The 27,853-nt window shown below is 46.8% G+C and overlaps 6 protein-coding genes across 6 annotated transcripts; 5 read left to right on the top strand and 1 right to left on the bottom strand.

Moving 5' to 3' along the window:
* Positions 1-3,237: 3,237 nt before the first annotated feature.
* On the top strand, positions 3,238-4,909 carry PtA15_16A24 (uncharacterized protein; the record flags this gene model as incomplete). Its single annotated transcript, XM_053163922.1, has 5 exons — positions 3,238-4,022; positions 4,139-4,254; positions 4,320-4,383; positions 4,461-4,620; positions 4,694-4,909. 5 exons carry the CDS (start codon positions 3,238-3,240, stop codon positions 4,907-4,909), a joined length of 1,341 nt encoding a protein of 446 aa, XP_053027674.1.
* A 1,048-nt stretch (positions 4,910-5,957) lies between these two features.
* On the bottom strand, positions 5,958-9,928 carry PtA15_16A25 (uncharacterized protein; the record flags this gene model as incomplete). Its single annotated transcript, XM_053163933.1, has 9 exons — positions 5,958-6,073; positions 6,158-6,307; positions 6,368-6,559; positions 6,625-7,128; positions 7,225-7,399; positions 7,486-8,144; positions 8,242-8,419; positions 8,488-8,978; positions 9,103-9,928. The coding sequence occupies 9 exons, from the start codon at positions 9,926-9,928 to the stop codon at positions 5,958-5,960; spliced, it is 3,291 nt and encodes a 1,096-aa protein (XP_053027675.1).
* Positions 9,929-10,487: 559 nt separating this feature from the next.
* On the top strand, positions 10,488-12,932 carry PtA15_16A26 (uncharacterized protein; the record flags this gene model as incomplete). The annotated part of the gene is made up of 11 exons (XM_053163943.1): positions 10,488-10,515; positions 10,588-10,613; positions 10,704-10,790; positions 10,894-11,026; positions 11,120-11,194; positions 11,262-11,400; positions 11,513-11,747; positions 11,826-11,934; positions 12,006-12,264; positions 12,372-12,751; positions 12,826-12,932. 11 exons carry the CDS (start codon positions 10,488-10,490, stop codon positions 12,930-12,932), a joined length of 1,578 nt encoding a protein of 525 aa, XP_053027676.1.
* Positions 12,933-18,076: 5,144 nt separating this feature from the next.
* Positions 18,077-18,418, top strand: PtA15_16A27 (uncharacterized protein; the record flags this gene model as incomplete). The annotated part of the gene is made up of 1 exon (XM_053163954.1): positions 18,077-18,418. One exon carries the CDS (start codon positions 18,077-18,079, stop codon positions 18,416-18,418), a length of 342 nt encoding a protein of 113 aa, XP_053027677.1.
* Positions 18,419-18,964: 546 nt separating this feature from the next.
* Positions 18,965-20,264, top strand: PtA15_16A28 (uncharacterized protein; the record flags this gene model as incomplete). Its single annotated transcript, XM_053163965.1, has 2 exons — positions 18,965-19,731; positions 19,841-20,264. 2 exons carry the CDS (start codon positions 18,965-18,967, stop codon positions 20,262-20,264), a joined length of 1,191 nt encoding a protein of 396 aa, XP_053027678.1.
* Positions 20,265-21,519: 1,255 nt separating this feature from the next.
* PtA15_16A29 (uncharacterized protein) lies at positions 21,520-24,117 on the top strand (the record flags this gene model as incomplete). The annotated part of the gene is made up of 12 exons (XM_053163975.1): positions 21,520-21,732; positions 21,829-21,853; positions 21,928-21,994; positions 22,080-22,194; positions 22,278-22,362; positions 22,453-22,482; positions 22,575-22,873; positions 23,027-23,157; positions 23,250-23,328; positions 23,433-23,468; positions 23,572-23,786; positions 23,898-24,117. 12 exons carry the CDS (start codon positions 21,520-21,522, stop codon positions 24,115-24,117), a joined length of 1,515 nt encoding a protein of 504 aa, XP_053027679.1.
* Positions 24,118-27,853: the final 3,736 nt, after the last annotated feature.

Genomic DNA, 27,853 nt, shown 5'->3' on the forward strand with positions numbered 1-27,853 from the left:
GTACAATTAATGAGTAATCCATTGGATAGCATAAGGAAAAAGAAGAGAAAAATCCATGAGTCCCCTTTTCCGTCCTTCCCTCCATGCAAATTGCCGTTCCCACCCAATCCCGCACGTCTGACACTCTCCCGCACTAGTCCTCCAGCTCCGCCCGCTATTCCGCACGTCACTTTCCCAGACTCCGCTCCTCTCCGATGCTTGATCTCCCACCATCCTCTGTCTAGCCCCCGCCAGTTGGTCTCTCGTCACCGCCTCCACCCCGCGGGTTCCACCCGCTGGTGGAACCCGCTTTGGCTGTCGTGGCTCACCCGCTGACGCGCCGCTGCTACCAGTCCACGTGTGTAATCCGCCGCAGTCCAGCCCTGTCTTTTCTGCTCCGATCCAAATACCCGATCCGCAATCCGTGCATTCAGGTCCGCGTGTGACTTTCCGTAAGCTTTCCTAGCGCGCTTTCCTGACATCATCCTCAGTGCTTATGTCACCAAAATGCACTCTGCCTGAGCCGCTCTGTGCATTCCTGCCCACGCTATCCCCAAGTGGACATTCTACCACGCTTGCCTATATAAATCACCACACCGTGCTGTGCCTCAATATGTAGACCAACCATTGAGGAGTGGAACCTCTCAATGGCCGGCATCTTTGGCAGGTGTGGCACCCTTGCTTGGCCTTGGCCCAGCGGGGCTTTGTGCAGAACCCCGCCAACTTGGCCATGTGCCAAGCGGGGGTTTTGGGTGTGTCACACACGCTTTGGGCTCGGCCAAGTAGGCTTGGGCTTTTCACCCCCGAACTTGTGCATGTGCCCAGATGGGCTTGATGCACTATACAATACATGTATCTGTATCTGCCTGTATTTATTTGTTTTGCACCCAATACTATTTATTTGTATCATATTCAAAGACCAATACTGCACAAATGTATTCAAACTTTGCTATCTTGTTGCAAATACAGCCCAACACAATCATTGAGAGGGTACACAGCGCACTCAATGACTGGCACAACAGTCATCAAGAGGGTACACAACCCCTCAATAACTGGTGTGTGCCGGTCATCAAGTGGGTCTCAGTCCACTCAATGACTGCTGTGCCAGTCATCAAGGGGTTGTGTACCCTCTCAATGACTGGTGTGCACCGGTCATCAAGGGGTTGTGTACCCTCTCAATGACTGTTGTGCCAGTCATTGAGTGGGTTGTGTACCCTCTCAATGACTGGACTGTGCCAGTCATCGAGTGGACTGAGACCCACTCGATGACCGGACTCAACTGGGAGGGGTTGCTCCTGGTCAATGCGCTTGTACTCAAGTGGATGGGAGGCATCCATGAGGTTGCATCATGGACTTGTGTAGTCCATTGTCAAGGCTGAGTGTCTGAGGACACCTGGAGGCACATTGCTCAAAATTGAGCACTGAGCAGCTGTGGCTTGGCACATGGCCACGCTGAGCAGGCCTGGAAGCAAGCTGGAAGTACCCTGGAAGAACCCAGATACTGATCAAAGTACTAGCATGGTAACTGCATGTCAACTGACATCAGTTTCTTGAGTTTTTCTGTAGTGAGATACTGTATTTTTACGTTTTTTGATAGTTTTTCTGTATACAGTCCCACAGTGGCCAAAAACAAGAAAATCAAGTTTCAATAATTTATTGATACAATACCAACACTGGGTTGCTATGCTAACCATTATTTTTTAGCGTAGCGTTAGCGCAATTGCACGCATATGCGCTAACGCTACGATTTTAGCTGATAGCGTAGCGTTAGCGCAGATGCGCGCAATTGCGCTAACGCTACGCATGCAGGGCGCAAAAGAGCGCGCGCTACGCTGCGCTACAGCGCCTTTAGCGGGAAAAAAGGGCTTTTTTCCGCTAAAAGAGCTGTAGCGCAGCGCAGCGTAGCGTAGCGACTGTAGCGGCGCGCTAACGCTAACAAAGAATTGGCGCGCTGTTAGCGCCGCTAAAAATTAGCGCAGCGTAGCGGCGCTAACGCTATGCAAAATAGATGGGCGCTTTTTGCCGCTACGCTAACATGTAGCACTGAAATAGCGTAGCGTAGCGTAGCGTAGCGTAGCGTAGCGTAGCGTAGCGTAGCGACCCAGTGTTGACAATACTTTGGTATTTTATCTTCAGGCAGATACAATACACTTGTATTTACAATTTTGTATTTTTCAACAGATACAATATACAAGTATCTGAAGATACTGGTATCTGTTTCACCATTGCTTCAAACCACATTACTTAACACTGTAATATCTTATTTGTTACTTTCCCCTTGCAGAACTGCCACCCATCCCAATCAAGTTCTCACAACAGTAATCAACACAAGTTGACAATTGTGATCCTGGGCTACACAACCCAGTCAATGGTGTACCACATTGCCAAGAACCTGAAGAAGTACTACTTGCAAACAGCTATTTGAATTCTCTGTATCTTGGTCTCACATCAATCCTGTAGACGGGTACAAATGGCTGAGAGTCAATATTTCACAATAAGGATTCTTGCTTCCCACGGTACAAAATTTGAAAGCTGCGGACCAACTGATAGACAAGCAAACTGCCTTGTTGAATCCAAGTGAACTGACACGACTCTCCGATTTTTGCATCAAGAAATGGAGATTTAGGCCGTAGTACCGGTCGCGACTTCCAGTGTGAATTGATGCACTACATGGTGCACCGATTCCGCCACGTCCAGCATTTGCTAACTCACAACAAGACTGATGTGGTTCAAGAGAATGTAGTTGCTACTGTCCAGCATTGAAGATGGGAAATCTCGGACTGGACCGCCAAGTTGGGCTTCGAGTTATAAATTTACCGGTCCATTCTTAGCACGCGTCGCACATGCCGCGGTAGACGTGTTGCAGTGTTCCATGCCAAGGAGTCTTGTGATTCAATTTCCAGCTAACGATTCTGGTACATTGCTATGGTAGTTCCTCTATCGTGTCAATTATGAGCAAGCAACGTTGAGCTGAGAAGCACATAAAGCACGTAAGACCCTCCTGCCCTCCTTCCTCCACCGGCAAGCTTCCTCAACCTCTCACCTTCATTCTATAAATAGCGACGGGTCGCAATATTCATCCTAATCAGCTTCGCATTATCCATATACTTATAGCATATTGTAAATAAGAGAACGGCGACAGGTCGCAAGCTCCTTGGCATACAATCCTCGCACCCACCTCCCAAAGCCTTCACTATTCAAATTCGGCCTCCGAGAAAGGTCTCCTCTTCTAACCACACCAGTAGAAAATCTTCCAACATGCTAGCATCAGCTGTTTTGATCGGCTTCGGCGTCGTAGCCCAAGGCTTGGCATCTTCCGACCTGTCGTATGACGCGCTATTATTATCCCCCCCTCAAATCCACTTCGGATCCCCAACTTCAGCCAATATCACCTTACCGAATTCATGTGCGGGAGAAATCCATAGCTCAGTGGTCCAACCTTCCGTCTCAACTTCTCTTGTCTACAAGTATGACAAGGTGGCCTCAGCGGGCCCAGGTGTCCCTTTCGCGCATGGATTTTTCCAGCACTCGTGTCACCCAGATCCGAGTAAAGAGATTAACTTGGAGAATGAGGAAGACGAAGAACCATTTTGCATCTTTACCAATCCCACAATTAATCAAGGCTCGGGAATGGCCGTGGTTGCGAAAGCGTCGACGCTTGCCGAAAGCCTTGAGACCCAGCTCCAACTTTCAAACCACCCGGAGAAAAACGATGCATTCACGGTGGTGGAGATGCCTCATAAAGGTGGTATGGGCGCCGTGGCATCCAGACGTCTCGAATCCGGCGAGCTGGTGATCAACAGTCGAGCAACTCTGCTTGTTTCCGTCGAAGAGGCCACTTACGACCGACCTGATTGGCTCCAGATCCGCAAGCTTGCAGTCGATCTTCTTCCACTCGAAACTCGAGGACGTTTCGCTCGTCTTCATGGCGACAGCGATTCTGAGGAGGAATGGATTTCGAGTGCTATTGACTTAAATTCTTTCGAGATCAACCTCGGAAAAGATAGCGACGTCCCCTTCTTTGCTGTTTTCATTAACCCATCGTAAGTCATTATTTATATACCACAAGTATTGCATCGGTGTTGCCCCCCTCCCCTATTCATTCGAAATAGCCAGTATCGATAACTAACTATTATCTGGATTTTGCTCTGTACCACAGTCGATTGAATCATGACTGTCGACCCAATACAGCCTTCCACGTTGACAGTGAAAGTTTGGAAATTCACATGCACGCTCTGCGCATCATCAACCCTGGAGAAGAAATGACGATATCTTGTCAGTAAATCATCCCTACTTAAGTTAGATAGGATGCCTCACTGACCTGTTACTGATTTTTCTAGACCGCGACATGGCCCAAATCCGGGAGAAACGACAGGAGGACATTTCCCATTATGGGTTCGAGTGGTAAGTAACTATTGATCACGAGTACTTTCTTTGCATTGGCTTATTTTTCTACGCTATGTCATTATTTTCTACCATAGTACCTGCGCTCATTGTCGTATGAATGATGCTCAAGCAAATGAATCCGATCGTCGACTCATTCGACTCGAAGCACTGAGCAGCAAGCTTGTGGACTGGAACGAACCTGCCAGCGAAGTGATGTTAGATGAGGCGGATGAGCTATTAGAGTTATATATGCTCGTAAGTGACTACTCTCATACGCTTCCTAGAGCCTCCAATCTAATCAAGGGAAAATCATGTTGTTGCAACACAGGAGAGACTGGATAACAATATTGCCGACGGTTACACTGTTGCCTCTGTTACCTACAATTCCTTTGGACACGCCGCGCGGGCTCGGCGGTATGCGACCAAGGCCTTGGCATCGGGACTGACCAACTTTGGAGAAAACTGGGAAGAATCCGAGCCGCTTCGACAACTCGCGGAAAATCCTGAGGAGCATTGGTCCTACCAGGCCAGAATATCTCAATGAACAATGCGGCCTCGTTTAGAGAAAATGTATTATCTACTCACCATGACTGCGATACAAGCATCATCAAAGATCTAGATTAAATAGAATGACATTCTATCTAGGAAATGAACTAGCCTGAACTTACTTGTTTAGATTTAAATGAACACCCCATTCGAAAAACAAAATATGCAATTTATAGAGCTTGTACTCAGATTTTCAGCTGATCTCCAATAAACCGAAAGGCTTCGTGTTTGCAGAGACATTGAACGGCTAGATATGCATGAGAATTACGATTACTGTACTGTGTCGTAGGTGGCCCGTATTGAGAAGCACTGCACAAAAGATGTAAACAAACGATTTAATTGGAGTTTTATGCCGGGTTATTTTGAAGAAGCTGATCAATCAATTTTGTTCAAGCAGTTTTGATAAAACAAACTTGTAACATGAATCTTGTTTCGAGAACAGAATTAATCACTTCTGAATGGTAAGAAGACAATTTTAAGTAGGATCATTCATTTTGACATGAGAATGAGACATTTTTCTGAAGAATAAAAATCATTGCAATGCGTCCATGAAATAAGTTTTTGTTTGTTTGTTTTGGTGTTGGTTTGAACAGTGACTTCCTAGAATTTTGGCAACATTCAAACATCCTTTGTAAGACTCCAAATAATGCAAACTATTCAAAGCAGGGATATTGGCGGACGCCCACCTTAAATATGTGGCCTACTGGTCCGCATGAGATGTTCGAAGGTGATGCTTAATTTTTTATTATCGAGAGAGTTGAACAATGATGAGCACATAATAGCGAATACTCAAGATATGTAGTGGTGGTTAATATAAAATCACTAACAATCGCTTGAGCTGCGCCAGAGGCCTTAAGAGCTTATTTTTGAATTCAATCAACCACCTGAGTAATCCTGTCTTCCTGGCTTTCTTCCTCGGGCTTGGTTCTGGCGGAAGAAGCCTATCGCGTTCATCATGATCAAATTTTAAATCTTGAAGAGAAAAAAAGCGTGTTTATCAAATGCAAGATGTTTATCAAATGCAAGAGGCGGAGAAATCTTTTTAGTCAATCAACTTGATGTTGACCTGATTCAGGATAGAAAGACATACGAGGGCCCAGATGGTCGTGGTCGTCTTTTTTACTTGCCTCGTTGTCTGAAGGATTTCTATCTAGTGTGTCATCTGTATGGTGAATGTTTTGGGGAAGGATATCAGTCAGTTTTTATAATTTTGATTGAAAACATAGTCCGTGCCCGTATGGCGTACCTTTCCTGAGCTCTCTCGGTTTTTCTATCGGTGGATTTATGGCCGTAGCAGCGGATCCGTGGATGTCATCAGTCGGATGAGATGGGTCAATTGTGGGGACCTGATTTAGCTGCTTGATAACTTCGGCGTGACTTCTAGGATCTCTGGCTTCTACACTCAGATAGAAAAGTCAGAGCAGCCATCTTCACCGCAAACGCACACTAAGCTTACCAGGTTTTTCTGGCAGGTCGTCGATCTTTCCAAGATTTTGGCGGATGCGAGGGGTAGGGTCCTCGGTAGTTTGGGAGAGAGCCTCCTGCTGGCTGCCTCTGTTGACCCGTTTGGAAGCATCGTTTAGTAGACTTGGTCCAGGAATCGCCACAACCGGATCGGAAACTGGAACCTGATCCAGCGGCGGTGGAACTGTAAATCCAAAAAATTGACATCATTACGGCATATCTTTCGTAAAGATGATTCAGATGACTTGCCATTCGAGAGCTTGTTTGTCGTAGTTGGTGGCGGCAGCGATTGGATAGGACTTTTCACATTTTCAGTCACGGGGATTTTGGAGGAAGAGGCTTCGATAGGCTTTGGAACGCCTTGGATATTTCCAAGTCCCTCGCCAATTCCTGGTAGTCTGGTATCAGACGACGGTGGGGTGACGAGACGAGATTGTGTGGTCTCCGAGTCTGTTAGTTGCAACTGATTTTTTGTCGGATTAGAGCTGGATGATCGCCTTCCAGTCAGCTTGTAGGGAAGATCTAGAGTCAGGCGCGAAAAGACACCATCTCGTTCGCCCTGCACAAGTGTTCTCAGTGGTTGTTTGTTGGTGAATGTCCTCAGAGCGGCGGTACTTGGAAATCTGTCCACGATATACCAGATCTGGGAGACAATCAGCGCGAGTGGTTTCTGGGTAGAGCTTGAAAAGGCTTGGCATATGTTCAGAAGAGTCAACTTTTTATCCTGAATGAAAGACATCGAATTCACAGATCCTGTAAACTCGTAGAAATCATATCAAACTTAGGAATCCTAGAGGCAAGCTTCACTCCTACTAGTGTAAATTTGTAAGCATTTTTCGAAAGGCTCACCTGAGTACAGCTCCGAACTTTGCCGACCCATGCCGCTGAAGAAATTTTTGTATTCATGAACGACCCTGTTTACAGTGACAAACAAGGTCTTTGCACCGATCACTTGAAACACCGGGTCCGAATGGCCGGTAGGTTGTCCGATCAATTTGCCGGTTCCAACATTCTGATCCCGAACCTGGTAAAAAAAATGTGTTGGCCGACTGAGTAAACTAATTCTTGAAGATAAAAAACTTAAGGATTTTCGCAAGAAGAGAAACTTACTTGATGAGTGCCAGCGGATGAGACCGTGCGCAAGGAGCTCTCCGCAAGAAGCTGGTCTCTTGGACTAGAATGAAAATCAAGCTGGTGAACCGAATGTAGCGGGCGAGTCTCGGTTCCTTGTACAAACTGTCTTGATGACTTGAATAACGCGCGATAGAGGGTGAATATATTGGTGTCGGTCTTAGGATCTAAGAGGACCTGAAGCGAGATCGGCCTGCTATGGGTGGGAGTGTTTTCTTGAAGGGAGTGGGTCGTTTGTATCGGGTTTTGTCTCGCGGCTTTTTGACTCATGAGCCTCGAGAGGTGAGAGCTCTCTGAATGGCGAGGCTGTTGTGGCGCAGCGATGGCAATCTTCGGCTGCTCGACTGCCCGATCCCCATCAAGTGACATCTTCCGGTATGAGGTACCGCGAAGCGGAATCTCTTGGTAAGGCTGAGGCACAAGCTGGTCAAGCTTGGCTACGGGCACAGTCAACGCCTCCACATGTAGTCCACCGGTTCGCTGCTCTGGGGCTTCTAACCGGAACATAGGCTTAATCAAGGATCGGATTTGAGAAATGATATGCCCGACGGTTTTCTGACTTGAAGCTGACCACGGTTTAATGATCTTCACAATCGTGAACTTTCTTACCTCATCAAACGCATGGGACATTGGTAGTTCTGGAATCCGCAAAAAAAAAAAAAAAAAAAAAAACGGCAACAGTAAGCTTTCTGCAGGCAAGGCTACCGGAACGAATGCACAGAAGTAGGACTTTACCGGAGGAAATGCTTGCCCCTCGCTCGAGTAAAACTTGGAGGAACTGGATTTGGACGCCTGCGGCACTATATAAGGTTGCAAAGAGGGCCTTGATGTTATTCATCTGGTAGAGGGATCTGCCCTCGGCCGAAGCGGCTGCTCCTTCCGCTGAATGTAAGTTTTTAGAGACAAAGCCCCCCTGTGACCAAAACATGTGAGGGGAATCAGCCATTTAATCTTGTTTAAACGGAGAGAAAGGCAGCTTACGTGGTCGAGCGCAGGAGAAGAGACTAGGAGCGGAAGATTTAACATTGAGAAGACCGCCTCGTCCGGTTGCTCCGTGCTTTCAATCGAAACCAATTTTCGAGCTGAAGGCAGGTCCAATGCGAGGGTTTGATCTTCCTGCAAGGCTTCGCTACTCTTCTGAGAGTCACCCTCAAATCTCCTGAATAACGCGTTACAAAAAGCCGTAATTCTTGTATGGAGCTCAGGATCCAAGAAGTGATAAATCAAAGTTTGCACTTCTTTGTGTGAGAGGCTCTGATCGGTTGACAGCACGGTGACACTCAACGGCTTCTTGCTAAAGATCTTCGAGATCATCATGACCGAGGCTCGTGTGCGCTCGAGCTGTGGCGGTCGGGGTGCCGACAGAATGTCTCTACCGGCCGTAATGGTTGGCCCAAGCATCAACGAATTCGTCGTCTTCGAATACGAAGGCACAATAACTTTGTCGGCTATGGCTGGAGCGCTTGTAGACTCTAACACGAAGTGAAATGTCGATCAAGTTGGTGTTCATCAGCATCAGAATCCCATGGGCGAGATTGAAAGAAGGGTCTTCTCAATGAGATACTTGACCAGGGCTTGAATAAAGAGAAAAGTTACCTGTTTGATGGAGTTTTGTTGGAATTTGACGCCCTATGGCGAGTCGCAGATTATTGCGGGGAACAGTCGGTCGAGGGACCTGGACGTTCCCGAGTAGCTGGACGGTGGCTAGTGGGTCTGCCTTCCCAGGTACGGCGGGCTGATTGGTAGCCAACTGAGGCATGCTTGTGGCCAGAAACTTCTTGAATAGGTAGCGCAGTCTTTTGATTGGAGACAACAGCTCACTGCCGAGCCTGACAGACCGCTCGGTAGATTCATACGTGGGATTGGGACCCTGAGCGGGGTGTGCAGTCGGTTGGTGGTCCTTGATCAGTTGCTCGAACTGGTCGACTAATTTGGCCACCTGGCCCCGGATGTGCTCGTCGGCGGCACTTCCTTGGGGAATTGTCGGCTCAGCATTGGAAGTCGACTTCCTTGCCGGATCCCATTTGGTAAGCAACTCCTGAATCGAGGGTAGGCGGTCGATTATCGGGTCCCGCTGCTTTTCAACCTTGGACTCTTCAGGAAGCCAAGAAGATCTTGAACCAACCAGGGAACCATCTGAAGGCCCATTGAGAGTGAGGTGGAGGGTGTCTTGGGGGATGGTTACTGGAGATGAGGTAGCCACGGAGTCTGGGAGAAGGTTTGGTTTGATATTCGTCGGATAGGTCTTGAGTAGGTTTGTGCTGGCTAGAGGGGATGAACTGGGAGGCCTGGCAGTGGAAAGGTCGACGATTGTTCGCTTGCGCAGAGGACGATGCCCGGCTGTTATCCAGGCATTGGTCGGGCGGAAGAGTATGATAAGAAGGAGCCAAAACCAACACCGATTCGCCGAAAGGGCTGACATTTCTGAGAGGAATATGGCGATGGCCTTGGGGTTGTAGTAGATGGGGGAGTGTGTGCTGGTTCAAGACATGAACTCGCGCTGCAAGCCCTCGAATTGCAAGCAAACAACCAGGTGCTTGTGAGCAGAGAGCCAGACGAGGCGAGATCAAGACGTGCTTCCTGAAGCATGATCAAGGGGCTGCATCAAGAATTTAGCAAACCTGAAACGGTTTCAGACTATCGGAGAGTCGCGCAGATGCACCCCATTGGATGATAGCTGGGCTCAGCTGAGCCATGGATGGAGAAGGGCGGAGAAGGGCGCAAGGGCTGAAACGGGGACGCGGCAGTATGGATGCCAGGACAGGCACCCGAACCGGGTTGGATGGCCGGAATGTCTTTCCCAAGACGGAGAGGCCGCCGCCGGGGCCGACCGCGGCCGCCGACCGATCCTGCCGGACATGATGCGGGCTGCGCACCGTGCGCGCTCGTGCGCGGGGCACTCAAATGGCGCGAAGAGCCCAGTGAGGCAGCCCGGAGGACTGCAACCTCGAAGGAGAGACCCAACATACCGGATCACCACCATGCCACGGGTAGCATATTACTATGATGGTCAGTCTTTCCACCATATCTATCACTGAGCCCCGCATGATCCTGGCTCATACTTGGGCTTCCAACCGACAGATGACGTTGGAGCTTATGCGTATGCTGTCAGTAAATATTTCAAGCGGAGACACGGGTCTGGAAGGCGTTGAAGTTGACGATGAAATTTTTTATCAACCCTGCCCTGTTGACCAAAGCCGCACCACCCGATGAAGCCACACCGTATCAAGATGGCACACAACTTGATCCTGAACGCCGGATTGAACAAGAAGATGGACATGCTTGTAAGATCCCGAAAACTCACCAGCCAAAAATCGGCTCAAGGCCAAGCGTTGACTCCTTCTATGCCACCATCGATCCACCAATACGACCAATGACTATTCCAAGACCGCAAAACGGGCAACACGAGAAGAGATGACCAAGTTCCACACGGATGAATATATATGCCACATTGCGCAAGTCAATCAAGAAGACCCAGAGACACTCGTATCTGGACGAGACAAGAGCGGCGACAACCGATGTAGGTAAACCATCAAACCCCTTGGAACTATCCCTACTGGCCATCATCAAACAAACACAGCAACAAAAAAGCTGAACCCATCAATCTCATTAGTCCTCGTGGGTGACGATTGTCCTGGATTCGAGGGTTTATTCGAGTTTTGTTCAATCTCTGCTGGCGGTTCGATAGGTTCGTGGTGAAAGCTTCCTGTGAAACCGATAGTCTTGTTCACGTCATTTCTTTTTTCTCTAAACAGCCGCTGCAAAAAGGATAAACTCAGGACAGGCCGATATTGCCATCAATTGGTCAGGAGGTCTCCATCACGCCAAGAAACGAGAAGCTAGCGGGTTTTGTTATGTGAATGATATCGTCTTGGCCATCCTCGAGCTACTCAGGTAAACATTTCTTTCTTTCTTTCTTGCCTCTCACCTTCCAATCGGCTTCCCAAACCTCACCTAATCCGGCTCGCAAGCTCTTCCGGCATGTCAACTCCCCATCGTCAAATAGGTTTCACTCCAGGGTCTTGTATATCGACATCGACATCCATCATGGCGATGGCGTCGAGGAGGCCTTCTACACCACCGATCGGGTGATGACATGCTCCTTCCACAAGTTTGGCGACTTCTTCCCCGGAACTGGCCATGTTGGTGATCGCGGGATAGGCAAAGGTAAAGGCTATGCGGTCAATGTGCCCCTCAAGACGGGGATTGATGATGATACCTATCGGAGTATCTTCAGGCCTGTGAGATCTATACACCCACTCATCGCCATGTCCCTTCTCCCCCTGTCCATTAACCCCTCGCTCCAATCTCATCATCAGGTCATCAATCATATCATGAGCTGGTATCAACCTGGCGCCATCGTTTTGCAATGTGGCGCCGACTCGCTAGCGGAGGATAAGCTGGGAAGTTTTAATCTGTCGATGAACGGTGAGCGCGTCGAATCGGTATTTCAGGATGGCCGACGGACTAACTAGTTATTGCGAATGGCTTTGACTTAGGACATGCGGATTGCGTGCGGCACGTCAAGTCATTCAATGTGCCCTTGGTCGTGCTCGGTGGTGGAGGCTACACAATTCGGAATGTCGCGAGGACGTGGGCCTTCGAAACATCGGTCTGTCTGGGCCCACACGAGGAACTCTCGCTCGCCGACCTACCTTATAACGAATACATGGAATACTTTGGCCCGAATTTCAAACTGGAGGTACCCTCTAACAACATGGATAATCATAATTCGCTGGATTACCTGAATGGAATCTTGTAAGCTTGTCTCGCCGGGTGTAGACCCTACACCACAACCAAGCAAGAGAAAGGAAAGATCAAGATATCCCGAGAGCCTCGCTAGACTAAAGACTGATTGATTCCAGGTCGAAGGTTGTCGATAGTTTAAGGGATCTACCGTTTGCACCTAGTACTCAGCGCCGACCGTTATCATGTTATCCGGAAACTAAGACTACTCACGACACGGACGATTCTGATTCTGATGATGGACCGCCAGGCCATGGCCCGGGGATGTCAGGCAATCAAGCCAATGCGAACGAGAGTGCCCAGCCTGAGCCAGCACCTGCGCCGCCGCCCCCACCAGTCCACCAACCGAATCGCGTCGGCCGTCCTTCCCGACTAAAGCCACCCCCGCCACCACGGAAAGTGTCGCCCAAGCCGGTCGAGCCAGCCGACCGGGCCGATGGCCAGGGCTCCAAGGATCGGCCCAACGGTACGGCCGCCGGGGGTAGCGAGCGCAAGAAGCGTACGTTCTTCAGGAGCGGCGCCTTCGACCGCCCGCTCCGTGGAACCTCCCAGCCGAGCTGCTACTCCGGCCAGAGTGGAATCCGAACACGGATGAACAGGTCGACAACAAGCCATCAGCAGTTTGCCGAAAGCTCGGCCAGACTCGATCGCCCCCCTGGCGGCTTCTCATCCCTGATTGAGACCAATAATCTTGATAACAACAGTAGTAGTAGTAGTTGTAGCCAACTCTTGTCTTCTTCCATTCATCATCGCCAGGATCTCCCTCACCAGTCAGATCCTGACAATCCTCCTATCCCTAGTCTTGAGTTCCGTGCCAACGGCTGTCCGAAGGAGATTGTGTTGAGCTGGGATTTTAATCATTGCTTTTGATCTTGATATAATTTTTGTTGTTGTATTTTTTTAAAAATAAAAAATGAACTCTGTTTATCTATTGGAATGATGACCTTGTCCAGCTTTGTATATTTAAGGGGGTAAGTTAATTTTGCAAACCATTTTTTACAACCCATATGGGTTGTAAATTGGATCGGTTGTAAAATTCTACTTACCTAGGGTTGTAATATAATTTTACAACTCATGCTCCTAGTTTCGAGGATTGTAAATAGATAGTGTGCAAAACATGGTTTGTAATTTTGTGCCTGGCATGTGCATAGAGTAGATTCACGAACTATGTTTTGCAAGTCTCACATGTCAAGGTTGTGAAACTGCATAACGAGCTGTCAAAATCAAATTTCACAAACCATTTATTTGCAATCCATTATGTGTTGTGAAATCAAGGTTGTGAAACTGCATAACGAGCTGTCAAAATTGAATTTCACACGCCATTTATTTGCAATCCATATGTGTTGTGAAATAAGCTATGCAAATAAGCATTTTTGGGCCGTGAGATACAATTTTACAACCCATCTGGAACTGAATTGCAACACATCGTTTGTGTGATCCTGCATGCACCAACAAGCTCAACAACCAAACAAAAGAACAAAAATGACATCAGCAAGACCTCCCGGCTGGATCGATCAGTCTTCCTTCCCTCCCACACTCTGTCCAACCGCCATTGACGAAGACAACGACGACGACTCTGACGCCAAAAACTCTTGCAACAATGGATCCGCCGCTGTTCAATCCGGAGTCTAGTCCGTTTTCCTCTGACCCTTCGACGCCTGACAGGTTTAACCCAATTCTCCCACCTTTCGGAATTGACTCGATCATTGGAATCGACTCCAACTCCTCCATCATCCCACGACCTGAAATCAACTCGATAATCCCAGATCTTAGTCCCATCTCTGGTTTCCTAGTTGATTCGTCCGATTCGTCCGATTCCTCTTCCTCCGTTTCAGCTGAAGCCCCCGTCTCAAACTCAGAAAAAATGCCGCCAAAGCCCCAGCAGCCCGTTTCAAAACCCTCGAAGCCCTCCAAACCAAATTTGCCAAGCAAGAAAAACAAACCAACCAAGCAACACAAGACGCACAGTCCCTCCCCAAAGGCCGAGCACCCAAGTTCTGAATTGACCTCTCCTGACGATGCGGATGACGAGGGCTTTGAAGATGAAAGCGAATACGAGGTGGATTCGGATCAGGCGGATTGTGATGACGGCCAGGCCGATTTTGATGACGATCAGGCTGATTTCAATGATGAACCAGCCGATGCTGATGTTGAGGAAATGGACGATGACGATGCCGATCATCAGCAAGGAAGACGGTCAAAAGAAAAAGAATGGTTTCTCCCCGAATTGGGCGACCATTACGAGACGTACATTGATCACGGATGTACGCTTGACAAGCAAGGCTATCCAATCTACCCCAACGGACGGACAACATTTGTGCGCTTACCTGAAGATGACATCACAAATTTTGGATCAGTCGGATTTGCGAAGACGAGCTCGGTCAGCTATCGCAGCAACAAGACGTGGAAAATCACTCGGTATTTCTGTCTTGGTGCTCTGGTCTGCGACAATCCGTCCTGCGAGTGGGCCGGTTCTCCCCCTACTGGAAAAGGAGGTTGAGAAAAGCTTGAAAAAGGGTAAGTAAGGTCGGATGAGTTGCAAAATTATTTTGCAACTCATATTTTTGCAACTCACATTTTACAACCGTCAAATTTACAACCCTTTTACTAATTTTTACAACTCTTATTTTTGCGCTTCATCAGCCTCATCAAATGCCGCGGTCTAGCAAACAAGTGCAAAGGCACTGTTTACCATTAGACGTGTCCCGACTCCGTGGCCATCCGTTTTGACCACCATCTCCCATCAGGATGGGGGCTCCTCAGGCACAAGGGTAAACACCCTCATCCTTGGCCCGAAGCTAAGAAGCCGGACCCGCTTGCGAAGAAAGAACTGAAAGAGGAGATCAAGAATAATCCTAAAGCTGGCGCACTCAAGCTTAAGGTAAGCTTTCTCCCTGCTCATTCCTTCCGAAGTGAACTAATCTCTTTGATTTTCCTTATCTTTTTCACCCTTTATGTAGATGGGAAAGCCTACTGATGCTCAATCCGGCTTCGAAAGTGTGGCTTCAATCCACCCATCTTACCAGAATAAAGATTGACTTGCCTATTATCGCCGAACCATCTTAGCTGAGTTGGGATTAGCGCCAGACAAACTCGGCGCTGGCGTCGGCGACAAATTCATCTTGGACATGTTTGGATGGGCCGGGTAAGTTAATTGTTTTACAACCTTTCTTTGAATTTTACAACTCATTTGAAATTTACAGCTCACAAGTCTTGTTGCGCAACAAACAGTCGGGGGATGTGGATTATTTCGTGCTTGTTCATGCCGAACGCCGAGCATTTCACCTTCCAGACGAGATGGATGGCTGATCGCTTACTCGCTCGTGATAGGAACAATCAGGTGTACAGCGGCGGTCTAATATCCGACGTCACTTACCGATACTTTGAGACGGGATACCTGCTGACGACTTCAATGTTTTGCGAAGATCTTCAACGTTGGATCCCTGTTCAATTGACCTGGATGCGAGGGCTCAGTGAAGAATATTATCAGATCCACTTCGCTACTCTCTTCCGGCAATTTCTGAAGCCTTCAATCACCCCGGCCGAGAGGGACCAGCTGGTCCGCGAGGTCGTTGACTTCTCATTGGCTCAAGTCAAAGGATTCGTATCGGCTTACATCAAAGTCTTTCGTCAAGGCACTCGCAAGGAAGTAAGGGCGATGTTGAAGGGTTGCCGGGAGCATTACAGACAATCGGTCACTCGCATCAAACGTAATCGAGCCCTTATAACTGTGGATCAGGAGGTAAGCCATCAGCATAAATGACTTGTAAAATTATTTTACAAAGTTTTACAAACCTTTATGACTTGTAAAATCATATATGTCAAATTTGCAACTCATAATACTAACAAACAATGGTCATTTTTTCCACAGGAACCCTTCCGAAAGGCATGCATGGACCTCCTGGAGCGTGCCAAACCGGATGGCCAAACCCACGAACAAAAGGTTGACTACATACGGTGTCGTTACCCCAAGGTCCGCAAATGGCTTGATTGGTGGACGGTATCGGATATCGAGGCGCTCTTGTTCCCTTCTCGAGCTCCGCGACTTGAGGACACACCCGATGGCCTTCCTGATACCACCAATGCCCAGGAAAGCATGCATCGAACGTACTATCGGCTCAGGTAAGCATGGGTTGTAAAATATGGGTTGCAAATTTTCTAAAATGCTCATTTCACTTACCCCATTTGTTTGAAATCCCAAGCAATGGACGGCAATGCCTTATGGTAGGGATGATTGACTTGTTCACCTTCGTCGACATGCTGGAACGCGACTGGAACACGGTGATGAAAGGAATCCCAATCAGTTATGGAGCGAACACCGGGAAGAACATAGGTCAAACCTTGGGCTTGGGCAAGAAGCGCAAGCGTTCCAAGTATGTCAATGATGGAAGACCGCCGGATACCACTGACGACCTGGTTGATGGACATAAGAAAAAGAAATCACAAGGAGGACGGCCTCCAAATTCGAGAAATCACAACAGAAACCTCTGGGCGGCCTATCCCTTGTATCGAGCAAGCGGCGAGTCGAAGAAGATAAACCAATGCTGGCTTGCTGCCGGCTTGGAATCTATGTACGCGCTGTTCAACCCGTTGTGGCTTTGTGGGATCAGCGGAAAGGGGAAGGATATCTTCACCCATTTGGCCCATCACTTCTCATGTCAATCCAGCGGCAAATTAAACGGCGGCACCTCTATCAGATCAACTATCACGCGTGGCCAAAACCACATGTTTGAGGTTTTGAATGCAAAATATCCAGCAAGCTTCATCCCTGGCGCTTTCTGCTCGGCCGACTACTTTCTCGAGGTCGCCTTGGATCCCAAACTCCACCAGAGCCCAGAATACAAGAAACTCTTCCATCTCCACGAACATCGAACATTTACCTGCGAACTGAAGCCTGATACACTGCAGCTCCATCCAACTTGTGCCAATCGAAGCTTCCACGTTGTCGCCATGAAGCCTCAGATGTTTGACTCCAACAGGATTCCCTACTCTGATGTCGCCCAGCTCGTCGAAAAATGGCAATCAACGGGTTTGATTGGTCATCCTGGTCTTGTGTGCAAGGCCTGCAATGAAGTTGAACCTTCATCTAAACCCAAACATAAGCCAAAGAAGCCGAAGAAAAAAAGCCAAAAACGAGAGGGACAATTCCATCGAGATTTGCCACAACCCTGGAGTATCGCAGCAATCGGCTCACTCCATCATCGATCGTTCAAAGCTTACCTTTGACAAGAACGGTCCCCCTCTTCACATCAACTTCCACCTTGAGGTCAGCGATGTCGATGATATCCCTCGACGAGACAGTTTCATGGCGACCACCAACTGGCCCTTCAAGCTGAATGTTGGCGGGGCAACATACACCCTCATCTCTCGAGGATATTGGAATGGCAGTCACTACTGGTGTAAGATCCTTCGGAGCGCAAATATCTCGGCAGAAAAGGGGAGTTTAACAGCGGTTTGGATGCATAATGATGTGGAGAATGACGGCTATGCTCAACAAATCAATCGAGTGCCAAGTTCAATCGCCGGCGCAGAACAGTTCACCAGCTGGCTCTTGTATTCGCGTGCGTGGACGCCTTCCGAGGAAGAATACGTTAACAAATCCATCCAGAAGATTGTGGATGACAATCCCCACGCAGTTGGAGATGTCCCCTTCAGAGAAATGAAGGCGATTTTGAACATATCTCATTCTTTGACGTTGATTGCACACGAGGGACCAGCGCCAAACAACTCTCAATCTCAAACAGTCCACTCTGAAACACCGGCCGAACATTCTGCTTCACCTGAAGAATCAAAACCAAAAAAGAGGGCCAGAAGGAAAAACAAGATGGCAACAATAAGAGAATCGGAGGAGAGTGATGTCGAATCGGACGTCGCCAAGATTCTAGACCCAGACGAATCGTTCATCGCCAATCAGACCTTCGAAGACAAATCTTTTGCGGCGAATGAATCTTTCATTGCCAATGATTCTTTCATGGCCAATCAGACCGGTGAGACCGTTGAAGACAAGTCTTTTGTTGGCAATGAGACAGTTCAGAACAAAATCGAGCAGCAGTCCTCTCAAACTCGAATTTGGATAAAGCTCAAACCTCCCTGCCCACCAGCGCCGGCGATCCCAGCTACCTCCAAAAGCAAAAGACCTACGAGGCGATCAAACAGGAAAATATAGTTGTGCAATTTTCTTTTTTGGATGGTTTGTGAAAAAACGTTTGCAAAATTGTATTTCTGTTAGCCTTGATGTTATTTTACGGCCTTCATATTACAATCTATGATGAGTTGTAAAATAAAGAGTTGCAAATTTCCACATAACAGGGTTGCAAATGGAAATTTGCAACCCTTCTATCTTGCAACGCATATGGTTTGTGAAATATGTTTTGCAAAATTGGTCTTCAGACCGCTAATTTACGTTTTTACAACCTTACTTTTGCGCACCTTCACTTTGCAACTCACATTTTACAATGATGAGTTGTAAAATTACATAATTCATGGTATATGTATAACTTTACAACCCATATATTTTACAACCCATATGACTCGCAAAAAATGAGTTGTAAAATTACATCGACCCATATTTAAGTGCATGTACTGGATTTTCGAGTAGTTTCCTTTCCTGGGGTAGTTCAGGCGAACTTAGCACAAGTCCCCCTCCTCGGAGAGGCTTAGTTAAGCTCGCAGTTCAGGCTGGTCTGCTCGAAGAAACCCATCACATTCGACGATGAACCAACTGTTCAGGAGGACTTTGCTCGTGGGACTCACCAGGAGGAAACCACCCCGGCTCAACCACGCCTACTCGACTGGCCCCAACTCGAAGAGAACAGCCGCCGGCGCAGGACTGATACTCGGGATCCCACTGACGGCCTATCTCATCTACCGAGCAAACACACAACCAGCCTACCCGGACGAAATCCAGCGGCTACTGAGACAGGCGCTGATAGCCGAGCACCGATCAGACCACCGGAAATCGGACATCCTTTTCAGACAGGCCTACGAGCAATCAAAGCAGCTCGTCCGGTCTGGAGAGCTTGACTGGCTCAAGAGCTCGGCGGTTGCGATCAGGTGGGCGGCTTCCTTGGAACAAACAGCCAGGACGGACCGGGCAATCGAGGTCTACCAGCTCGTCTTCGATGACTTGCGGCTCGCTCTGCCCGGATTGTCTGTCCATGAACGACTCAGGACAATCGAGATCGCCCAGAAACTAGGCCAGCTGCTCATCCATCACAGCCCCACCCCCCCTGGAAAACCCGCCGAGTCGGTCGAGATAAAGATCGAGGAATGTCTCGTCTTCAGCGTCGAAGAAATCCTCAAGATCCGGAACGAAAATAACAACTTTGCTCTCGATTCTGATGAGCGTCAGCAAATGTTGCCTGTCTCCGATCAGTACCAAGAACTCTTCGAGTCTTTGCCCTCGTGGGTCGCAAGACTCCAGTTTGCTAGCTGCTTTGAAGCCCTTGGCAAGTTCTACGCCCAACGAGGTCAGACCGAGTGAGTCTTCTTTTTTTTTTTTTTTGTCAAACATCAAGATTACATTAACATTCAAGAAAGAAAAAAAAAGCGCGAGCATTGACAGTTTTGTTCCTTGTTCTCCTTGCAGTTTTGCCTTACCTCTATATCTGCAAACCTTGAACCTATTACTTCCACCACAACAAGACAGTGGAAAGAAATGGAACAAGCAGGGTCCGACGGACGAAGAGCGGTGTCAAGCGGCGACGGTGATGAACAACATCGGCCAGCTGCTGTTCGCCCATTCGGTGACGGACGCGGGAGCGGCGGACGGCGGTAGCGACCGGCTGCGTCTGAACGCCGCCGATTGGCTCGGCCAGTCCGCTGCCCTCGCCCGCCGGGTGCTCGATGCTCACCAGCAGCTGCCAGCTCTTGATCAGCCCCGCCCGCTCGACACCCCTCCCAACGGATTCTTGGCCGAATGCCAAGAGGCCTTCGTCGCCGCTAGCGCTAACCTTAAATCTCTCAACCACCCCCCCACGTATGCTTGCTTATTCACATTCAATCGTGTGTGAGCCTTCAGTGTCTGATCTTGCTTTCCACTTCTTCTCCATGCTTATTACCTCTCTACTTCGTTCACCGCCTCCTGCTATTGGCGACAATGTCTCAATCAGCCCAAAGAATGAGTCACCGGGGCACCAAGGCAGTCTAACCCCCACTAGACCTCCATCCTCCAAGTAAACAAGCCACACTTTGTTGTTACTGTATCTATCTCAGTCTATTCATCACAAGAAGGATATATGTATATAAATTTAATCACAATTGTTCCTCATTCGCGTCTTATTATTATTATTATTATCGAGGAAGCAACATGATCGGGTGAGGTGGGCTCTTCAATCAATACCTCATTTGGTGGTGCCTTGATTCCTGATGGTCTTCCCGATGGCTGTCCTGATGGCTATCCCGGTCACTGTCCCGATGGCTATTCCGGTCTTGGTTGCTGTCTCGATGACTGCCCCGAGGACTGTCCCGACTACTTTCCCGATGACTGTGCCGGTGACTGTCTTGATAGCTTGAGCTGCCTCTCTCTCGATGAGTTGATCGACCACCAGAGGAATCCGAGGGGGATCAGTTGTACAATTCTCTTTCTCGACGAGAGGTGTGATCTGAGGAATGGGACAGTACTTCCTGCGAGAGGATATGAACAATCTTTGTCGCAGACTCTAGTCTCAGGTCAAAAGGCTCCAGCTAAACATCATGGACAAGGCGTTCCTAAAAGCTCTCTTGTGATCGCTACCAAGCTGAGTCCGCGCATATTTAGCCACATCAGCACCTGGCCAGGGAATCAAAGAAGCTTCCTGCATTAGATTCCAGAACTTAGAAATACCAATTATCAGGACATCTCTGAATCTCTTCGACCCAGAGCCGGACTAAGTCTTCATAAGAGAGCCTACAATAGATCATCATATCGGCCTGTTGTGCAGGCTGATTTTAGTAGCTTCACGACTGATTGCGCTAAATGAAAATCCAATGAGTTTCCGGTTTTCATTGGTCAAATCGTAGATAACGACAGTTGCTGGACATCGGAATCTAAGCAACTTGTCTAAATATGTACAAACCCATGGAGTCATGAATTAATTCGAGCGTTACCCACGACTACCAAGTCACAGAGCTCGGAAGGAAGAGGCTTGGATGAATCCTACGGATTGTGTGCTCATGAACTGAAGAGTATTCCCGTTTCTGCCTTTGCATTTGCTAAACGAAAATAACGAAAAACATCATCTTGACTTGTTCTTCTAACCTCACACAAAACAAGCAAAGAGTAATTCGATGAACCACGTTAGAAATCCAGCTGGCACTATCGTTGGCAGGTCCTCGAAAATCAAAACCAGCCAGTCCTTACATGATCCGTTCAGAGACCCACCTATTACCAAGTTCATCCGGTCGTCAACTTTCTGGAAAACTTGGCCTGCCGTCTGTTTCTTCTTATTGGAAGCTGGGATTATTGCACTTTACAACCGTCCGGCCAAGTCTCTTCAATTGGTACGCAGATGATTGTCCAGTTGAATTGTCTAAGTCGATTTGGGCACCTTGGGAGTTGATATTTGGCTCACGGTGCTGACCACATTCTCTCAACAGAGCTCTACAATCCTGACAGTCTTGGGTAACAAATTTGCTTTTGCCCCTGTTACCTCAGTCAAAAACATGGGAAACTAAGTGCATAAATCCTTTTTTTAGGTACCGTCATTGGTTTTGCGATATCTTATCGAACGAGTAGTGCTTACGCCCAATACAATGAAGCAAGGTAGGCAGAAGAAGAAAAAGAAAAATAGCACAATATATTCTAGAGCTGAAATCATTAATATAATGTTTGTCTTTCGTCATTTTAGGAAGGCTTGGGGAACTGTGATCCACCATTCTCGAACATTGTCCCGTTTGATATGGTTGCATGTGCCCAACGAACTCACTCCCCATACGACTAAAGAACCCGCTACTGAAGACGAGGTAATTAATATATAAAGACATTTTCTTTTTTATTGAAAAGCTCCTGATGTCGCTCGAACTGAACCATCCGTTTGGGTATGCAGAAACTTCGTGCTATGACGGAGAAGAAGACCATGATCAACTTGGTCCAAGCTTTTTCCGTCAGTCTGAAGCACTATCTGAGAGGAGGTAAGAGTCATACTTTCTTTTGGTCCATTTTGATTCATGCTATGATGGCTGGCTTCAAGCTGATTGAATTGATCTCTTCTGTTCGAACAGAGTATGGAATCTACTACGAGGACTTATATCGTGTGTCTTAACTCCTGAATTAGAGCTTTTTTGGAAATTTTTAAAAAAATGTTGATGTAATTTTGAATCTCTCAAACTGCTTTTCCTCAAAGACCTCCTTTGTATACTTCCAAAATACAATCAGGTTGGACCAAAATCATTATCCGGAGTTCCCCAGCTACCAGGAAAATTCCGATCGCAAGACTCATCTTTCGTTGTAGAAGTGGAGAAGGCCTATTCTATTCTGAGTGAAGATGGGGTTCCAAGACCATCAAGTCTCTTCCAAGGTCCCACAGTTCAACCGGCTGATCCCATGAACCCGCCTATGAAATTGTTGCCTGGATATAACCCTCCTCGAAAGACATTAATTGATCGTTTTCCATTTCTTAGGGTGTTCAAGTCTTTGATCAAGGTATTTTGATTTTATTCCTTCCATTATTTTTCAAGGCCAATTGAATCTTCCCAACTCATAATACGAGTTCTGTTTAGCGGATGAAGGAACAAATCTCAGTGATAGTCTTACTACCTATATCTAACTCATGCTTTTGTTTTTTTGTACATTTAGGGTTCCAAGAACGCTTGCGGAGTCAGACAAGCTTCTGACCGACGCTATTGCCCTGGGGAAAATATACCATTGGAAATTTTGTGGCACATGTCAATTTATTTAAGCACTCTGCAAGCTCGAAAGGTTATTGAGTGAGTGATTTGTGAAGCTAGCATCTCCCTTTGACTTGGGTATGCCGGACAAAATACTTATGTAATATTGTACTTTGGTCAACTTCACATAGTGTTCCCACTACCAACACATTCAACGCTACTTTAGTTGGTCTTTCAGATGCGCTCACAAACGTCGAAAGAGTCCTCACAGTTGAGCATTTTTGAACTTCCGTTTTGAACGATAAGATAAAAATAACACCCACAAACTATAAAGCTAAAATTAAACCTCCTTCTGATTATATTTGTTTCTTTAGACCCCTATACCGTTTGGTTATCTGGTACATCTGAATGTAAGAATCATTTACACTTAGCTAAAGTAAGAGGCAAGAGTAGAAGGGTAAAATTGAGGCTTAAAGATTCAATTTCTGATGAAAAAAAAAATCACACATTTAGACGATCATCTACGGCTATCTTACTTTCCTGCCATTTCAATTAGTTGGGGCCTTCAAGAAGATTGTTGTACCTGCCACAGCCTTGATTGCATTTGCATTCTTAGGGTTCATGAAGATTGCCCAAGACATTGAAAACCCATTCGGATACTCCTCAAATGATTTAGATCTGGATCATTTTTGCAATGATATCATTTTGAGGGAGTTAATGGAATTAACGTTCGTCATTTGCTTCAGTTCAACACCACAATTTGAACCTACATCACCAAAACTTTGCTAACCTGACTGTTGTTATTTTTATTTTATTTTTGATAACTGAAACAATCACAGTGCGATCCCGCCTCTAGATCCAATGAACTACGTCATGACTTCAAGCAACATCCCCCTTTTTGAAAGCGGTTGTTTCCAAACCGCACCGGAAATTTTGAATTCCTTACTTCCGGCTGACTTGGAGTATCTCTTATCAGAACCTGTAAGAATTAGGAAAGAAGAAAGCTCAACTAGCTCTGGTACTCCACCGCAACAAATAAAAGTTCAAAACAAAAATTAACAATCCAGAGGAAAAGGCTCAGATGGTTTTGTTCTTGCTCCGGATAACAAATCGGTATCACTGTTTCCTGACTAATTAGTCTGGGTCTAGAAGACCTGGAGATCCCTTTTATGGACCTTATTGCTGCGTGTATATATTTGAATCCCTCTGGTATGAAGGAGAGGAGGACTGGTTCTGACAACTAGAATAACTTGCTACTTGTTCATTGCAACAGAATATTCCACTCGAGGTAGCTTGTCACATTAATTTGAATCTAGATTTATAGAATGGTTCTGCATTTTAATTTTCTGTAAATATTGGTCTTATCTGTAAATAATTGCAACATTGGCCGTTGGCATTTATAACCTTTTTTTAAAAAAAAAGATGAGATGTTTGAATATCTCCTCATCTCTTGCTAAAAGTGTCAGAGAATTCTATTATAAAACTACCTCAGTCAAAACGTGGAGAATCTTTGAACTTTCACTCTCAATATCTACTGTGTATTTTCAGCACCTAAGCCCCGACGCTACGGCTATAGGGATCTCAGGAGGTTCTTGGTGCGTCAGGTAGGTTTGTGTTTGTCAAATAAGACAACAACCTTGTAATTATTCCATTGCTATTATCAGCATCACTGATTTTTCCTCCTCACGACGCCTTCAATCTGCTTGCTTCCGCCAGAAGAAATGGAGAGAATCCCTGAAGCACATTTCCTGATCTTGAAAAAGTCTTGCGGCTTGGGAGCAACAATGCTCTATTTCTTCAAGCAGTTCAGCTTCCAAGGTCATTCCACCAGGGAAAAAATATATTCACTTGCTGGCAAGTGACATGATGCAGCTTTGGTTTCTGCTCCAGAGCTACTCCAAAGCTGTTTCAAGTCTGCTTCACCAGCACTTGTAGAGCTTGCAAGAATGCACCAGAGAACTCAATGTGGCACAGTCAGCTGATCCCAACTTTCTCCCAGGAACATCTGATGCTCATCAAAAGCTGAAAAGTAGGCATTGACTGAGCCTGGGCCAAAGCTGAGCATTGGCTGAGCCTGGGCCACAGCTGAACATTGGCTTGTACAAGCCTGATACAAAGCCAAGTGTCAGCTGGACCAAGAATATTCCAAATCTGAGCATCAGCTTAGCCAAAAATGGTCCAAAGCTGAGCAACATCTTGGAAAAGGCTTGTGCAGAGCTGAGGATCAGCTGGTACAATACTGTTCCAAATATTAACACCAGCTGGGCCAACAATTTTCAAAAGCTGAGCATCAGCTGAGCCAATGCTGGTCCAAAGCTGAGCATTGACTGAGCCAAGGCTGTTCCAAAGCTAAGAATCAGGTTTTTTAAGACTATTAAAAAGATTAGAATTACCTGAGCCAAGGCTGTTCCACAGCTGAGCATCAGCTGAGTCAAGGCTGGTCCACAGCTGAGCATTGTCTGAGCCAAGGCTGGTCCACAGCTGAGCATCAGCTGAGCCAAGGTTGGTCCACAGCTGAGCATCAGCTGAGTCAAGGCTGGTCCGCAGATGAGCATCAGCTGTTACAGGAGTGGTCAGAATCTAAGCATTTGCTGGGCCAAGATTGATCCAAAGCTGTAAATCAGCTCAGCCAATACTGGTCCAAAGCTGAGCATTGGCAGGGCAGATGATAGTCCTAATCTGAGTCTAAGCTGAGCCATTACTGGAATAAAGCTGAGAATCAGCTGGGCCAGGACTGAGTCAAAGCTGAGCATGAGCTGGAAACCAAAGCTGAGCATGAGCTGGAAACCAAAGCTGATCATGAGCTGGGCACTAAAGCTGAGCATGAGCTGGGAGCTAAAGCTGAGTATCAACTGACAATAAATGAGAATTGGTGGTGCCCAGCAAAAGCTGAGGACCTCCTGTGGAAATTCTGAGAGGTAAGTAGATGGGGGGGAGATGTGGTTAGATGGTGGGTAGCCCGCTGGAGCTGGCATGATGTCACTTGTCATCAAGTGAATATTTTGTTTTCCTGGTGATTTGTCTTCTGAAAAATTCGGGAGAACAACCTCAGAAAAAAATGAAAATATGTGCACTCAGATGTGACCAGAGAATGTGGCTGCGGACACGCGTACTGTCAGCCTTAGAGATACATTAAGTATCCAAAAGACTGCAATAACTTAGTAAATAATAATAATTATTAAATTATTATTGCAGAATCAGATTCCTCATCATAAATTAAGGGGGGTCACCCACTTAAAGTACCCCCTTATTCCTACTCCTTCATGGACTAATTGTATAAATAAGAATTGGCCCCAGAAAGCGCCCAAAAATAGTATTACATACATAAAGTTAGTAAAACAAACAATGTACATAAAATTAAACTGTTGTACATTAATGAGTAATATTACTCGTGTGAAAATACCCCGTGAAAGTATTATGTAGACTTCTACTGAAGCTCTTTCACATGACAATTGGTTATAAACATGTCATGTGACAGAGTCAGGGAAATTAGTCTATTACAATACAATTAAATTACCCACAGCCAAGCCCTTTTCACGGCTACACCCCTGGTTACTCCCATAGGGAGAAAAGGGCTCAGTGTTTACGCCCACTGAAGTCCCCTCTATAAATAGAGGCCTATTTGGCCCTTAGGAAAAGATCCCCCAGACCATTCACCGCCCATAAACTGTAAGTTTGCCGTGAATATTCTCCTCAGCTACTATTGTAGCCCCTTTTCCCTTTAAAACCATCCCCAGCACGTAAAATCCACTGGATTAAACCTTTAAAATATCAAAAAATCCCTTATTAGCATATTTACAAGCTTTATCCTTAAAAGTAGTTGCCGTAAGACCTCCGCCTCTGACAAGCAGCCAATCAGCTTAAGCGCTTACCACCTACCTTTTACGCCAAATTTATTACCTGTAATTAATAATTATATATTATTAATTACATAATAAATCCTCCTCTTTTTAAAAGAGTGTTTAAAACCCTTGTAGTGGCTAAATTACCACGTAACAAGTTTAGTAATTTACATTACTAGTGTTTAAATCAGCACAATTATAGTGCTAGGACCTAAAAACCCTTAATTTTGACGGGTTTTTGCCCTAAGCTTCATAAACAGAGCTGTCACGTACGCTCGTACCCGTGTTCACCAAAAAAAGCCGCACCCGTACCCGTACACGGCACTCACGGGCGGTTGTAAGGACTCCTGATGAGTCCTTCCCTAGTTCTGTGGAGGTCTGTCTGGAAAAGGCGCGGAAGGTGAACTGAGAGCCTCAATAGGCGCTGGAGTCTAGTTCATGGTGTGGTGACAGTTTCCGTGCCACCCGGGGCGCAGTGGATTCCTTAGAGATTCAGTCATCAAGATTTTAACTCATAGTGCGTCAAGATTAATCAGCGCGCACGCGCAGGACTCAAGGCGTTTCAGGACCTCTTTTGCCGCGCACGGCGGCGCGTCAGCGGGCTATGTTTCCCTCCCCCCCTTCTCTGTTTGTTCTCTTTTCCCTTCTTTTTTTTAATTTCTTGCTTCTTGGCTTTAATGTTTTCTTTTCATATATGCGCATTTGGATGGAGGTGTATGTGGTGGGTTGGTGTTTTGGTTGTGTGCTTTTTTTCCTTGTTCTGGTCTGTTTCTTTTTGCCCCCTTTCTTGTGTCAGGGCGCGTCTCTTCTGTGACTGCGCTCTGAATGAGAATCACGGCTAATGCCGGTGGATACAACAGTATAGTCGGAGCGGAGCTCTAATGGAGGATAAATACCACGCCTCTATTCTAGAGGGGCAGGTTGCCACTCCTTGAACCGCTACAGCCGTACAA

This window comes from Puccinia triticina, chromosome 16A, assembly GCF_026914185.1.
Source record: "Puccinia triticina chromosome 16A, complete sequence".
Lineage (NCBI taxonomy): Eukaryota > Fungi > Basidiomycota > Pucciniomycetes > Pucciniales > Pucciniaceae > Puccinia > Puccinia triticina.